This window comes from Oncorhynchus gorbuscha, linkage group LG03, assembly GCF_021184085.1.
Source record: "Oncorhynchus gorbuscha isolate QuinsamMale2020 ecotype Even-year linkage group LG03, OgorEven_v1.0, whole genome shotgun sequence".
Lineage (NCBI taxonomy): Eukaryota > Metazoa > Chordata > Actinopteri > Salmoniformes > Salmonidae > Oncorhynchus > Oncorhynchus gorbuscha.
In genome coordinates this window covers 106,812,675-106,828,342 of record NC_060175.1, presented here as the reverse complement: position 1 = coordinate 106,828,342, position 15,668 = coordinate 106,812,675, and the positions used below count along the sequence as shown (strand labels likewise).

The 15,668-nt window shown below is 43.1% G+C and overlaps 1 protein-coding gene across 3 annotated transcripts in view; it reads left to right on the top strand.

Annotated features, from left to right (window-relative positions):
• Positions 1-11,549, top strand: part of LOC124032421 (CD9 antigen-like) — a 30,417-nt gene extending 18,868 nt beyond the window's left edge. For 2 of the 3 annotated variants that reach the window (XM_046344806.1, XM_046344807.1), the window contains exons 2-8: positions 419-521; positions 3,311-3,408; positions 6,101-6,175; positions 6,361-6,450; positions 8,249-8,305; positions 8,481-8,564; positions 11,350-11,549. In XM_046344806.1, coding sequence (XP_046200762.1) covers positions 419-521; positions 3,311-3,408; positions 6,101-6,175; positions 6,361-6,450; positions 8,249-8,305; positions 8,481-8,564; positions 11,350-11,415 — 573 coding nt within the window. In that variant the 3' untranslated portion in view covers positions 11,416-11,549. The remainder of the gene's footprint in view (positions 1-418; positions 522-3,310; positions 3,409-6,100; positions 6,176-6,360; positions 6,451-8,248; positions 8,306-8,480; positions 8,565-11,349) is intronic. The other variant, XM_046344808.1, reaches the window with a different exon arrangement.
• Positions 11,550-15,668: the final 4,119 nt, after the last annotated feature.

Genomic DNA, 15,668 nt, shown 5'->3' with positions numbered 1-15,668 from the left:
GAGGAGGGAGGAGAGGGGGGGAGGGGGAGAGGAGAGGGGGGGAGGGAGAGGGGGGAGGGGAGGAGGAGAGGGGGGGGGGGGAGAGGAGAGGGGGGGGAGGGAGGGGGAGAGAGGGGGGAGGGGAGGAGGAGAGGGAGGGAGAGGGGGGGAGGAGGAGGGGGGGGGGAGGGAGGAGGAGGGAGGGGGGAGAGGGAGGAGGAGGAGGGGGGAGAGGGAGGAGGAGGAGGGGGGGGGAGGGAGGGGGGAGAGGGGGAGGAGGAGGAGGAGGAGGGGAGGGGAGGAGATGTAGGTGTATGCTGATGGTCTGTTGTTGAGGGGAAATGTGAGTAAGACACAAATAGCCTTCTAACTATTTCTCTTATCTTCTTTCCTCTCTGTCATGCTCACTCTCGCTCCCCCTCTCTCCTCTCTCTACTAGTTGATGGGCTCGTTGGTCCTTGCAGTCGGGCTGTGGTTGCGGTTCGATCCTGAGACCGTCGCTCTGCTGAACGGAGACGGCGCGCCAGACACCTTCTTTTATGGTGAGTACAGGGACAGGAATCAGCCAATCAGTAGTGAGGGGATGTGTGAGTTAGCCAATGGGACTGGAGGAGGCCTATAAATGAACCAATGATCATGGAGGACTGACATAATGTCAGAGAGGCTGAAAGTGGCCCTGGAGAAGCGGTGAGGATTGTAATTTCAATAGGGTCACAAAAATGTCTGCTTATAAATTGTATGAAAAACAGCGATGTCTAATTCTATACAGCGTTGTCCCCCCTATACTGAACAGAAATTTAAACACAACGTGCACTAATAAAAGGCCACTGTAAAATACCTCAAGTTTCGACGGAATGAGTAATTGGCATGCTGACTGCAGGAATGTCCACCAGAGCTGTTACCAGATCATTTAATGTTCATTTATCTACCATAAGCCGCCTCCGACCGGCCTCACAATCGTAGACCGTGTGTAACCGGCCTGATCAGCTCGATGCAAAGGATGGTGATCACACCGGATACTGACTGGTCTCCTGATCCACGCCCCCTACCTTTATTTTTAAAGGTGTCTGTGCCCAACCGGTGTCTGTGCCCAACGGGTGTCTGTGCCCAACGGGTGTCTGTGCCCAACGGGTGTCTGTGCCCAACTGGTGTCTGTGCCCAACGGGTGTCTGTGCCCAACGGGTGTCTGTGCCCAACGGGTGTCTGTGCACAACACTGTCATCTACATGGTTAGTTAGTCTATAGACACACTGTCAACTATATGGTTAGTTAGTCTATAGACACACTGTCAACTATATGGTTAGTTAGTCTATAGACACACTGTCAACTGCATTGTTACTCTATAGACACACTGTCAACTATATGGTTAGTTAGTCTATAGGCACACTGTCAGCTATATGGTTAGTTAGTCTATAGACAGACACACGGTCAACTACATTGTTAGTCTGTAGACACACTGTCAACTATATGGTTAGTCTATAGACACACTGTCAACTATATGGTTAGTCTATAGACACACTGTCAACTATATGGTTAGTCTATAGACACACTGTCAACTATATGGTTAGTTAGTCTATAGACACACTGTCAACTATATGGTTAGTTAGTCTATAGACACACTGTCAACAATATGGTTAGTCTATAGACACACTGTCAACAATATGGTTAGTCTATAGACACACTGTCAACAATATGGTTAGTCTATAGACAGACACACTGTCAACTATATGGTTAGTTAGTCTATAGACACACTGTCAACTATATGGTTAGTTAGTCTATAGACACACTGTCAACTATATGGTTAGTTAGTCTATAGACACACTGTCAACTATATGGTTAGTTAGTCTATAGACACACTGTCAACTATATGGTTAGTTAGTCTATAGACACACTGTCAACAATATGGTTAGTCTATAGACACACTGTCAACAATATGGTTAGTCTAGACAGACACACTGTCAACTATATGGTTAGTTTGTCTATAGACAGACACGCTGTCAACTATATGGTTAGTTAGTCTATAGACAGACACGCTGTCAACTATATGGTTAGTTAGTCTATAGACACGCTGTCAACTATATGGTTAGTTAGTCTATAGACACGCTGTCAACTATATGGTTAGTTAGTCTATAGACACACTGTCAACTATACGGTTAGTTAGTCTATAGACACACTGTCAACTATACGGTTAGTTAGTCTATAGACACACTGTCAACTATATGGTTAGTCTATAGACACACTGTCAACTATATGGTTATTTAGTCTATAGACACACTGTCAACTATATGTTTAGTCTATAGACAGACACTGTCAACTATATGGTTAGTCTATAGACACACTGTCAGCTATATGGTTAGTTAGTCTATAGACAGACACACGGTCAACTACATTGTTAGTCTATAGACACACACTGTCAACTATATGGTTAGTCTATAGACACACTGTCAACTATATGGTTAGTCTATAGACACACTGTCAACTATATGGTTAGTTAGTCTATAGACACACTGTCAGCTATATGGTTAGTTAGTCTATAGACAGACACACGGTCAACTACATTGTTAGTCTATAGACACACACTGTCAACTATATGGTTAGTTAGTCTATAGACACACTGTCAACTATATGGTTAGTTAGTCTATAGACACACTGTCAACTATATGGTTAGTTAGTCTATAGACACACTGTCAGCTATATGGTTAGTTAGTCTATAGACACACTGTCAACTATATGGTTAGTTAGTCTATAGACACACTGTCAACTATATGGTTAGTTAGTCTATAGACACACTGTCAACTATATGGTTAGTTAGTCTATAGACACACTGTCATCTATATGGTTAGTTAGTCTATAAACACACTGTCAGCTGGTCACTGGTCCTGCTGGTCAGTACATTATGTTGTTTTAGTCCACAGTTATAATACTGTCTCTCCTGCTGGTCACTACATTATGTCTGTTTAGTCCACAGTTATAATACTGTCTCTCCTGCTGGTCAGTACATTATGTCTGTTTAGTCCACAGTTATAATACTGTCTCTCCTGCTGGTCACTACATTATGTCTGTTTAGTCCACAGTTATAATACTGGCTCTCCTGCTCTCTCTCACATGATCTGGTTGATAAGTGTTTGTGTGGTCTAATGCTGCCCTCTGCTGGTGCTCCTGGGAACTGCAACAGTCTCGCTGAATATATAATACCCTGAATGGTCTTTCATCTGATTTGTTTTCCTCTCCCTCTCTCTCTCTGTCTCTGTCTCTCTCTGTCCCCCTCTCTCTCTCTCTCTCTCTGTCCCCTCTCTCTCTCTGTCCCCCCCTCTCTCTCTCTCCCCCCCAGGTGTATATATCCTGATCATAGCAGGCAGTCTAGTGATGTTGGTGGGATTCTTTGGCTGCTGTGGAGCCATACGAGAGTCCCAGTGTCTGCTGGGGTCGGTGAGTTGACGCACTTCCCCGAGGGGCAGAAAACACAATCAAGCTAGCTAGATAATTAGTCCGATCTTGACTGAACTCAGAATCTTCAGTAACATTGTATTTTAGAAGTACACACACTAGCCACTAATTTGTAGTTAGTCAGTATGTGTCAGGACCCGGTTACGAACCCGGGTCTCCGGAGTGAGAAACAGCCACTTAACCAACTGAGCCACGAATAGTCGGCAGAACCCAGAAGATGAGGCAGACACAGCAGTACTTGAGACGGTGTATTTAATGAAGTAAAAAGTGAAGTTCTTCAGGAAAACATGTAACTCCACAACCTCAAAAGGAATCCTACAAGAACAAAGGAAATCCTCCAAGACAAAAAGGTAAATCCACAAGGTGGAAGGTGAAGCACAAAAAGCCTCAAAAGATACTCAAAAATAAATAAACAAGAACAAAAAACAGAATTCCACAAGAGAGTCCACCGGGATCAACAAGAGTTCTCAGAGTACTAGGCCTGGGTGCTAACATACAAACACAGAGCAAAGGACTGAGGAAAACAAAGGGTTTAAATACAATCAGGGGAAACGAGGCACAGGTGCAAATAATAATGGGGATCAAGGGAAAACAAAAGATCAAAAAGCACAATGGGGGCATCTAGTGACCAAAAACCGGAACAACCCTGGCCAAATCCTGACAGTTGCGGCAGCGTGGCCTAGTGGTTAGAGCGTTGGACTAGTAACCGGAAGGTTGCGAGTTCAAACCCCCGAGCTGACAAGGTACAAATCGAAGGTTGCGAGTTCAAACCCCCGAGCTGACAAGGTACAAATCTGTCGTTCTGCCCCTGAACAGGCAGTTAACCCACTGTTCCCAGGCCGTCATTGAAAATAATAATTTGTTCTTAACTGACTTGCCTGGTTAAATAAAGGTAAAAAAATAAAAAATAAGTATCTTATAGGCCCTTTTACTAGGACTCATTCAGTGGAGGAGAAAGTACCCAATTCTTATACTGTAGTAAAAGTAAAGATGCCTTAATAGACAATGACTCAAGTAAAAGTGAAAGTCACTCAGTAAAATACTACTTGAGTAAAAGTCTAAAAGTATTTTGGTTTTAAATATAAATACTGAAGTATCCACAGTAAATGTATAAGTCATTTCAACTTCCTGATATTAAGCAAAGCAGACAGCACAATGTTGTTATTATTATTGTTAGATAGCCAGGGGAACACTCCAACACTCAGACATCATTACAGATAGCCAGGGGAACACTCAGACACTCAGACATCATTACAGATAGCCAGGGGAACACTCAGACATCATTTACAGATAGCCAGGGGAACACTCCAACACTCAGACATCATTACAGATAGCCAGGGGTACAGCCAGGGGAACACAGATCAACACTCAGACATACAGATAGCCAGGGAACACTCCAACACTCAGACATCATTTACAGATAGCCAGAGGAACACTCCAACACTCAGACATCATTACAGATAGCCAGGGGAACACTCCAACACTCAGACATCATTACAGATAGCCAGGGGAACACTCCAACACTCAGACATCATTACAGATAGCCAGGGGAACACTCAGACATTATATACAGATAGCCAGGGGAACACTCAGACATCATTTACAGATAGCCAGGGGAACACTCAGACATCATTTACAGATAGCCAGGGGAACACTCAGACATCATTTACAGATAGCCAGGGGAACACTCCAACACTCAGACATCATTACAGATAGCCAGGGGAACACTCCAACACTCAGACATCATTACAGATAGCCAGGGGAACACTCAAACACTCAGACATCATTTACCAACATTGCATTTGTGTTTAGTGAGTCTGCCAGATCAGAGGCAGTAGGGATGACCAGGGATGTTCTCTGTTTAGTGAGTCCTCCAGATCAGAGGCAGTAGGGATGACCAGGGATGTTCTCTGTTTAGTGAGTCCTCCAGATCAGAGGCAGTAGGGATGACCAGGGATGTTCTCATGATAATTGTGTACAATTGGACCATTTTCCTTTCAAAATGTATGGAGTACTTTTGGGCGTCAGGGATAATGTAAGGAGTAAAAAGTACATTCTTTTCTTTAGGAATGTAGTGAAGTAAAAGCTAAAGTTGTCCATTTTTGTTCTCCATATTACCATACCATATTTCTACCAAACTGTCCAGATATGACCTTGTTGGACATTAAGGGGCATACCTCTCCCTACAGCCAACATTCATGTCAAACTCGGGTAACTTATAATGTTTCAAAAGGAAATCACTTAATTATGGTTCATGAGACCTATTAAAGGCCTTTAGACGTTACTTATATACACATACACACTACAAATTAGTGGCTAGTATGTGTACCTTTTAGAATACAATGTTACCAAATCATCTACTCCCAAGAGCTCAGGATAAAGCCAGATCAGAAACCATGGAAACAGTCCACTCTAACCTGTCTTTGTGTTCCAGATCAGAAACCATGGAAACGGTCCACTCTAACCTGTCTTTGTGTTCCAGATCAGAAACCATGGAAACGGTCCACTCTAACCTGTCTTTGTGTTCCAGATCAGAAACCATGGAAACGGTCCACTCTTACCTGTCTTTGTGTTCCAGATCAGAAACCATGGAAACGGTCCACTCTAACCTGTCTTTGTGTTCCAGATCAGAAACCATGGAAACGGTCCACTCTAACCTGTCTTTGTGTTCCAGTTCTTTGCCTGCCTGCTGATAATCTTTGGCGCCGAGGTTGCTGCTGGTGTGTTTGGCTTCTTGAACAAAGACAAGGTACCCATAATACACCGCATCAGTCCACCACGCTATTGTGGTTCCAACTGTCATTTATTGTCTTACTTCAGATAACCAATCAGACGGAGTTGTCGCGCTAAGGGACGAGCGTTTGCGTCGCAGTAACGCCACCTGTCAGAATATAATAATTATTTTTATGGTCTTGTCTGATTCATTTCTCACAGATAATCGAAGATGTCCAGAACTATTACATCAAATCCTACAACGACAACAAAAACAACAACACAATGATACAAAACTCTTACCACAAAGTTGTAAGTACATTAACACTTAACATTTTTTCTGGTGAAAAAACGATGCTTGAAAACAATAGTCCATACGATAGATGCATATTGTTGATTTCAATGATACTAAACTCTAGTAGAACTACCGATTTACCCTCCATAATTATTGTGACATTTTCTTTTGTTATTTTGTCTCCAGGATTTTAAATTAAACAATGATTATGAGGTTGAAGTGCAGACTGTCAGCTTTAATTTGAGGGTGTTTATGAGACAGGGTTTGGGACCATGTTTTGTGTAGGTACTACTTTAATTTGAGGGTGTTTATGAGACAGCGTTTGGGACCATGTTTTGTGGAGGTACTACTTTTAATTTGAGGGTATCTCCCTTCATATCTGATCAATCATTTAGAAATTACAGTATTTTTGTACTTAGTCCCCCACATTTTGGTGGACCAAAAGTATTGAGACAGATTCACTTACGTGTATTAAAGTAGTTCAGAAGTTTAGTATTTGGTCCCATATGTCTATCACACAATGACCACATCAAACTAGTGACTCTATAAACTTGTTGGATGCTGTTTGTTTTGGTTGTGTTTCAGATTATTTTGTGTCCAATAGAAATGAGATTATAAAGAATGTGTTGTGTCATTTTAGAGTCACTTTTATTGTAAATAACAGAATATGTTTCTAAACACTTCTACATTAATGTGGATGTTACCATGGTTACGGATAATCCTGAATGAATCATGAATAACGAGTGAGAAAGTTAGAGGGATAAATATCATACCCCCTCAAAATGCTAATCTCCCCTGTTATTGTAATGGTGAAAGGTTAGCATGTCTTGGGGCTATGATATAAAATGCTAACCTCTCCTGTTATTGTAATGGGGAGAGGTTAGCATGTCTTGGGGCTATGATATAAAATGCTAACCTCCCCTGTTATTGTAATGGTGAAAGGTTAGCATGTCTTGGGGTTTGGTATAAAATGCTAACTACCCCTGTTATTGTTAATGGTGAGAGGTTAGCATGTCTTGGGGGTATGATATAAAATGCTAACCTCCCCTGTTATTGTAATGGTGAAAGGTTAGCATGTCTTGGGGTATGATATAAAATGCTAACCTCCCCTGTTATTGTAATGGTGAAAGGTTAGCATGTCTTGGGGGTATGATATAAAATGCTAACCTCCCCTGTTATTGTAATGGTGAAAGGTTAGCATGTCTTGGGGGTATGATATAAAATGCTAACCTCCCCTGTTATTGTAATGGTGAGAGGTTAGCATGTCTTGGGCTATGATATAAAATGCTAACCTCCCCTGTTATTGTAATGGTGAGAGGTTAGCATGTCGTGGGGCTATGATATAAAATGCTAACCTCCCCTGTTATTGTAATGGTGAAAGGTTAGCATGTCGTGGGGCTATGATATAAGATGCTATTCTCTCCTGTTATTGTAATGGGAGAGGTTAGCATGTCTTGGGGCTATGATATACAATGCTAACCTCTCCTGTTATTGTAATGGTGAGAGGTTAGCATGTCTTGGGGCTATGATATAAAATGCTAACCTCCCCTGTTATTGTAATGGTGAAAGGTTAGCATGTCGTGGGGCTATGATATAAGATGCTATTCTCTCCTGTTATTGTAATGGGAGAGGTTAGCATGTCTTGGGGCTATGATATACAATGCTAACCTCTCCTGTTATTGTAATGGTGAGAGGTTAGCACGTCTTGAGGGTTTGATATTTGTGTATCTGTAACTTAGTCACTCATCATTATTCACGATTCATTCAGGACTATCCGTAACCATGGTAACATCCACACTCCCTCTCCCCCTGCAGCTCAACTGTTGTGGGACGTCCCAGAGCTTCTGCCCTGAGGCCCCAGCTGGCACCAAGGTGGGACTAATGACAGTAGATAACTACCTCTATAGCCATCATCGCTAACTTGGGGCTAAATATTGGAATTTTAATTTAAATCTTTATGTTGTTTCTAACGTGTGTGTGTGTGTGTGTGTGTGTGTGTGTGTGTGTGTGTGTGTGTGTGTGTGTGTGTGTGTGTGTGTGTGTGTAGGACTGTGAGGTGGGCATCAAGGAGTTCTTCAACAGTAAACTCTACATCATCGGTTACGTGGGGATCGGCATCGCTGGAGTCATGGTGAGAACAGAACTGGGGAGTCTGTCTCTCCCTCTGTCTCTGTCTCTCCGTCTCTGTCTCTCCCTCGGTCTCTCCCTCTGTGTCTCTCCCTTCCAAAGACAGACACATAAACACACTACTTTAAATTGCTCTCCAACAATGTCTCCTTCCTTTCTCTCTGTCTCTCTCTCTGTCTTTGTCTCTCTCTCTGTCTTTGTCTCTGTCTTTGTCTCTGTCTCTCTCTCTGTCTTTGTCTCTCTCTCTGTCTTTGTCTCTCTCTCTGTCTTTGTCTCTCTCTCTGTCTTTGTCTGTCTCTCTGTCTTTGTCTGTCTTTGTCTCTCTCTCTGTGTCTGTCTTTGTCTCTCTCTCTGTCTCTGTCTTTGTCTCTGTCTTTGTCTCTCTCTCTGTCTCTGGCTTTGTCTCTCTCTCTGTCTTTGTCTCTCTCTCTGTCTTTGTCTCTCTCTCTGTCTTTGTCTCTCTCTCTGTCTTTGTCTCTCTCTCTGTCTTTGTCTGTCTCTCTGTCTTTGTCTGTCTCTGTCTCTCTCTCTGTCTCTGGCTTTGTCTCTCTCTGTCTCTGTCTTTGTCTCTCTCTCTGTCTCTCTCTTTGTCTCTCTCTCTGTCTCTCTCTCTGTCTTTGTCTGTCTCTCTGTCTCTGTCTTTGTCTGTCTCTGTCTGTCTCTCTCTGTCTTTGTCTCTCTCTCTGTCTTTGTCTCTCTCTCTGTCTCTCTCTCTCTCTGTCTCTGTCTCTCTCTCTCTCTCTGTCTCTGTCTCTCTGTCTCTGTCTCTGACTGAGAAGACAATGACCTAGTAGTAGACCAGTGTCTCTCTCTCTAGACCAGTCTCAACTCTGTCTCTCTCTCTCAATTCAATAGACTTTAATTACTTACCAGTACAAAAATGGTGAGACCAACAGCAATAAGGCTTTCAATAAAAATAATAGTCGTAGTGGACATGGAATTACCATTAACAACAACGAGAACAACAATACATTAAAGCAATGATAGTGGACCAGTGTCAACATGACTGAGAAGACACATGACCTGGTAGTAGACCAGTGTCAACATGACTGAGAAGACACATGACCTGGTAGTAGACCAGTGTCAACATGACTGAGAAGACACATGACCTGGTAGTAGACCAGTGTCAACATGACTGAGAAGACACATGACCTGGTAGTAGACCAGTGTCAACATGACTGAGAAGACACATGACCTGGTAGTAGACCAGTGTCAACATGACTGAGAAGACACATGACCTGGTAGTAGACCAGTGTCAACATGACTGAGAAGACACGTGACCTGGTAGTAGACCAGTGTCAACATGACTGAGAAGACACGTGACCTGGTAGTAGACCAGTGTCAACATGACTGAGAAGACACATGACCTGGTAGTAGACCAGTGTCAACATGACTGAGAAGACACATGACCTGGTAGTAGACCAGTGTCAACATGACTGAGAAGACACATGACCTGGTAGTAGACCAGTGTCAACATGACTGAGAAGACACATGACCTGGTAGTAGACCAGTGTCAACATGACTGAGAAGACACGTGACCTGGTAGTAGACCAGTGTCAACATGACTGAGAAGACACGTGACCTGGTAGTAGACCAGTGTCAACATGACTGAGAAGACACGTGACCTGGTAGTAGACCAGTGTCAACATGACTGAGAAGACACGTGACCTGGTAGTAGACCAGTGTCAACATGACTGAGAAGACACATGACCTGGTAGTAGACCAGTGTCAACATGACTGAGAAGACACATGACCTGGTATGAAAGACAAAATATTATTGATTTTGATTATCTCTCCCTCTCTATCTCTACCTCGATCTATCAATTCAATTCAAGGGGTTTTATTGGCATGGGAAATATGTGTTAACATTGCCAAAGCAAGTGAAGTAGATAATATACAAAAGTGAAATAAACAATAAAAAGGAACAGTAAATATTACACATACAGAAGTTTCAAAACAAACTGGTTGCCCTTTTCTTGTGGCAACAGGTCACAAATCTTGCTGCTGTGATGACACACTGTGGAATTTCACCCATCAAAATTGGATTTGTTTTTGAATTCTTTGTGGATCCTTGTAATCTCACCTCTCTTCTTTTTTTTTTTTTTCTTTTTTCTTTCTTTCTTTCTTTCTTTCTTTCTTTCTTTCTTTCTTTCTCTCTCTGTCTCTCTCCTCATCTCTCTCTCTCTCTCTTTCTCCTCATCTGTCTCTCTCCTCATCTCTCTCTCTCTTTCTCCTCATCTGTCTCTCTCTCCTCATCTTTCTCTCTCTCTCTCTCTCCTCATCTCTCTCTGTCTCTCTCCTCATCTCTCTCTCTTTCTCCTCATCTTTCTCTCTCCTCATCTCTCTCTCTCTCTCTCCTCATCTCTCTCTTTCTCCTCATCTCTCTCTTTCTCCTCATCTCTCTCTCTCTCTCTCCTCATCTCTCTCTTTCTCCTCATCTTTCTCTCTCCTCATCTTTCTCTCTCCTCATCTCTCTCTCTCTCTCATCTCTCTCTCTCCTCATCTCTCTCTCTCTCTCTCTCTCTCCTCATCTCTCTCTCTCTCTCTCTCTCCTCATCTCTCTCTCCTCATCTCTCTCTCTCTCTCCCTCTCTCTCTCTCTCTCCTCATCTCTCTCTCTCTCTCTCTCTCTCTCTCTCTCTCTCTCTCATCTCTCTCTCTCTCCTCATCTCTCTCTCTCTCCTCATCTCTCTCTCTCTCTCTCTCATCTCTCTCTCTCTCTCTCCTCATCTCTCTCTCTCTCCTCATCTCTCTCTCTCTCTCTCCTCATCTCTCTCTTTCCCTCTTTAGGTTATAGGGATGATCTTCAGTATGGTGTTGTGCTGTGCCATCCGCAACAGCAGGGAGATCATGTAACCAGGCAGAGCTTCCACTCCTCCAGTCCCCCACAACAGCCCTCCTCCAGTCCCCCACAACAGCCCTCCTCCAGTCCCCCACAACAGCCCAACTCCAGTCCCCCCACAACAGCCCAACTCCAGTCCCCCCACAACAGCCCAACTCCAGTCCCCCACAACAGCCCAACTCCAGTCCCCCACAACAGCCCAACTCCAGTCCCCCACAACAGCCCAACTCCAGTCCCCCCCACAACAGCCCAACTCCAGTCCCCCACAACAGCCCAACTCCAGTCCCCACAACAGCCCAACTCCAGTCCCCCACAACAGCCCAACTCCAGTCCCCCACAACAGCCCAACTCCAGTCCCCCCACAACAGCCCAACTCCCCCACAACAGCCCAACTCCAGTCCCCCACAACAGCCCAACTCCAGTCCCCCCACAACAGCCCAACTCCAGTCCCCCACAACAGCCCAACTCCAGTCCCCCCACAACAGCCCAACTCCAGTCCCCCCACAACAGCCCAACTCCAGTCCCCCACAACAGCCCAACTCCAGTCCCCCCACAACAGCCCAACTCCAGTCCTCCCCTCTCACCCCACTGACATCTCCAGTTCTATGTACGTTCTGTAGTCATCGTGACAAAGCTTTTCCACAGCCAGCACACTCTCTTCACGTGCCTTTTTTTTAAAACACAAAACAAACATATTAAAAAACTAATCAGTGGCCAGAATCAAAGTGTGTAGTAATATCTAAACTGCCCGGCAACTAGATTCCAAGACATTACACTGTAAGGTTTTAAAAGACATCTGTAGGTGATATATATATTGGGGTTTTTTGGCCAACAAGTAGCACTAGTGGCATGACTGTTGACACAATGGTCACCTTCCAGACCAACTACATTACAAACGTTGCATTGCACCAACCAATCCTACGGCATCCTATCCCCTTCATATTGCACACCGTTTCAACAGGGCCCTAAAAGGAATCAGATTTCATTTCATGTTTGTTGTTGTTGTTGTTGTTTTACGGTAAATTGACTGAGAACACGTTCTCATTTACAGCAACGACCTGGGGAATGGTTACAGGGTTGGGGGCGGATGGTCATACCGTTTGTGTATCATACCCGGGGTATACGGTATTACCAGAAGTGCACACAAGGGGCGCTATTAAAAAAATATATTTGGGGGGGGGCGCGGGTTGACACGCAAAACATATATATAATAATATATGCCATTTAGCAGACGCTTTTATCCAAAGCAACTTACAGTCATGTGTGCATACATTCTACGTATGGGTGGTCCCGGGGATCGAACCCACTACCCTGGCGTTACACTACCCTGGCGTTACAAGCGCCATGCTCTACCAACTGAGCTACAGAAGGACCACTAGTCTGGGTAACAGTCTCTTTAGCCAAAGTTCCACTCCATGTCATCGCCAAACAGACTGGCCAATCAGCTATCTCAACGCTCAATATGCAGCTGGATTTATGGCAGAGTTGCTCATTGGTTGTTGGAAATAACATTATTAATATTTTCCATGACAAAATGTAATTATAATTAAGAACAAAGTCAGCTGTTTAGCTAGGTCAGTTCTTATGTTTTTAGGTTTAAATTCAATTCAAAGTGTTATTTGGTTTGAATTACAGTATTTATTTAGTTTTTTAAAAGTGAGCTAGCAACTTTTGACAGACTGGTTTCATTTGGACAAACAAAAAAAATGGTTGCTTAGCAACTGGATACCAATGTGTTCTGTGGAGAGAGAAAAAAAAGATGATAGTTCCAATATTTGGATAATTGTTGTGATTGGAGGATAGATTGGAGGGGTTATCGAATCAGGATCAACTCCTGTCTTCGCCTCAAGCTCATATAATGATAGAATGTTGATGTTTGAAGATGGCAGAAAGGTCCGTCTCTTTGGCAGTGACCAGGAGTACAATAAGTGGATTAGCTAAAGACACTGGCACCCAGGCTAGAATGTCTCTGCTGTAACCAAGAAGATTGATCTTGACCTATAGCTAACTTAGCTAGCAAATTAGCAAACCAAATGCATAGCTGGAGCCCTGAGCTGGAGATCACTGATTGGACACATCTTAGATTTCTTTTAGTTACACTGTTTCTTATAGTTATACTTAACGTGTAAGGGATAATCAACGAGATAATAATAATAATAATAAGCAATCAATGAATATCCCTTTCATACCAAGGCTATAACTAGCAAGTTTACTAGATAGCTACAGTAGTTGCCTTGGTCACCAAACAAACAGACTTGCTAGTTTAACTAACCAAACCATCAGTCCTAGCCGGCCATTATGACAATCGAATTCAACAATGCTAGTAATGTTTTCAATTCGACTTTTGCTTTTAAAAGCAGCTCAGCTATTAGAACGTGTAAGAATGAACTGTAGCGTTTGAATTCTACCGTGCGTTATAGGGAAATAATGCACGTTCTAGAATGCACTTCAAGCCAATCAGAAAAGGAGTATTCAACAACGCCATGGTATAAATAGTTCTAGGCAGTTGTGTTGTACTCAGCCTCCCAGTGCCCCTAAGCCACCCCAAAATAAACATTATATAAACGCTATTGAAAATAATACAGTCTGCAGGTTTGTGTGGTATCCAGATTGTCTTACTTTTTATACCGACCGGAATATTCGGGCTGCTATTTTCAAACCCCACCTCCTGTAATCTAAAGGTTAGCAATGCTAACAGGTACATGTAAAATCCCATAGAGGATAGTAAATAAATGCTAACGAGCGCATTGCGAACATTTTATAGTCTCTGACCTAAGCTATTGCAGGACAGACATCCCAGCTCAGGGGATTCTCTGCTGCTACCAAGTGAAGCTTGATTTTTTGGAAGAAGCTAAGCACTTAGCTAGATAGCTAACGAGCTAATAAATTAGCAAACCAATGCAAAACTGCAGAGCATTTTTAGCACATTGTAGACAGTTAACTGTTAATAGTTAGAAGATATCTAGCTGGCCGACATTTAGTTGTGAATCCCCTACGGTAACTAGATCACCTGGTGTATAACAGTGAGTGACATGCAAGGCTCCGGTCTCTAGTCGTTGTTGCTTCTGAACCACGTGACCGGGGGACTACCGGTAAACTTCATAATGGAGACGTTTTTTTTTGTGACTGGTGAAATGAAGAATGAGATCTTCTTTATCTCCTAACTCATTACACAAGCTCTAACTGCAGGTATTTACTTAAAATAGATACAAATATTGAAAATCAGATTAAAAAAAAAAATAATCGTTTCAACGGTATTGAAAAAGCATCCAATGACTATACAGTATACTACCCAAGCCTAATGCCAAGGTCACTAAACTCCTCCTTGTGAAGGACAATAAAGTTGTTTTTGTACTGAATCGTATTCCCTAAAGACCTGTTGCAGTTCCGCTGTCTGTGATTGTGTGTTAATTTATTATTTCATTTTAAAGGCTGATGTCATTTGAGTTCAGATGGTCACTCAGGAAGACTAATGTTCTGTTCAACTAATAAACTTTTAAACCGTTTTACCCCACGTGTCTCTTTACGGCCGTTCTCCTCGTCTCTCTGCTTTACTTTCACTTTCTTTTCTGTTTTAGCAGAATGTGAATCCATCTTCAGAAGTCACACACAATCTCAATCATGAGAGTCAGACATTACAGATGCTGTATCTTAATTTGACCGTGCTGTTGCTGCACGATTTAAAATGCAAACCTGTATTTGTATGTCGACTGTATTATTATGGATCCCCATCCTGGGTTCATGCTAAATGTAAGGTTTTAATAACAATACAATTACATTCACAGATTTCACAACACGGTGTGTTTCACTCAGACCCCTACTCCAACACTACCACATATCTACAATACAAAATACGTGTCTGTGTGCATGTGTCTGTGTGCATGTGTCTGTGTGCATGTGTCTGTGTGCATGTGTCTGTGTGCATGTGTCTGTGTGCGTGTGTCTGTGTGCGTGTGTCTGTGTGCGTGTGTCTGTGTGCGTGTGTCTGTGTGCGTGTGTCTGTGTGTGTGCCTGTGTGTGCGCATGTGTCTGTTTGTGTGTGCGCATCTGTCTGTGTGTGTGTGCATGTGCCTGTCTGTGTGTCTGTGTGTGCCTGTCTGTGTGCCTGTCTGTGTGTGCCTGTCTGTGTGTGTGTGTATGCATGTGTGTGTGTGTGTGTCTGTGTGTGCGTCTGTGTGTGCGTATGTGTGTGTCTCTTCACAGTCCCCACTGTTCCATAAGGTGTATTTTAATCTCTTTTAAAATCAAATTTAAATCTCCTTTTTTA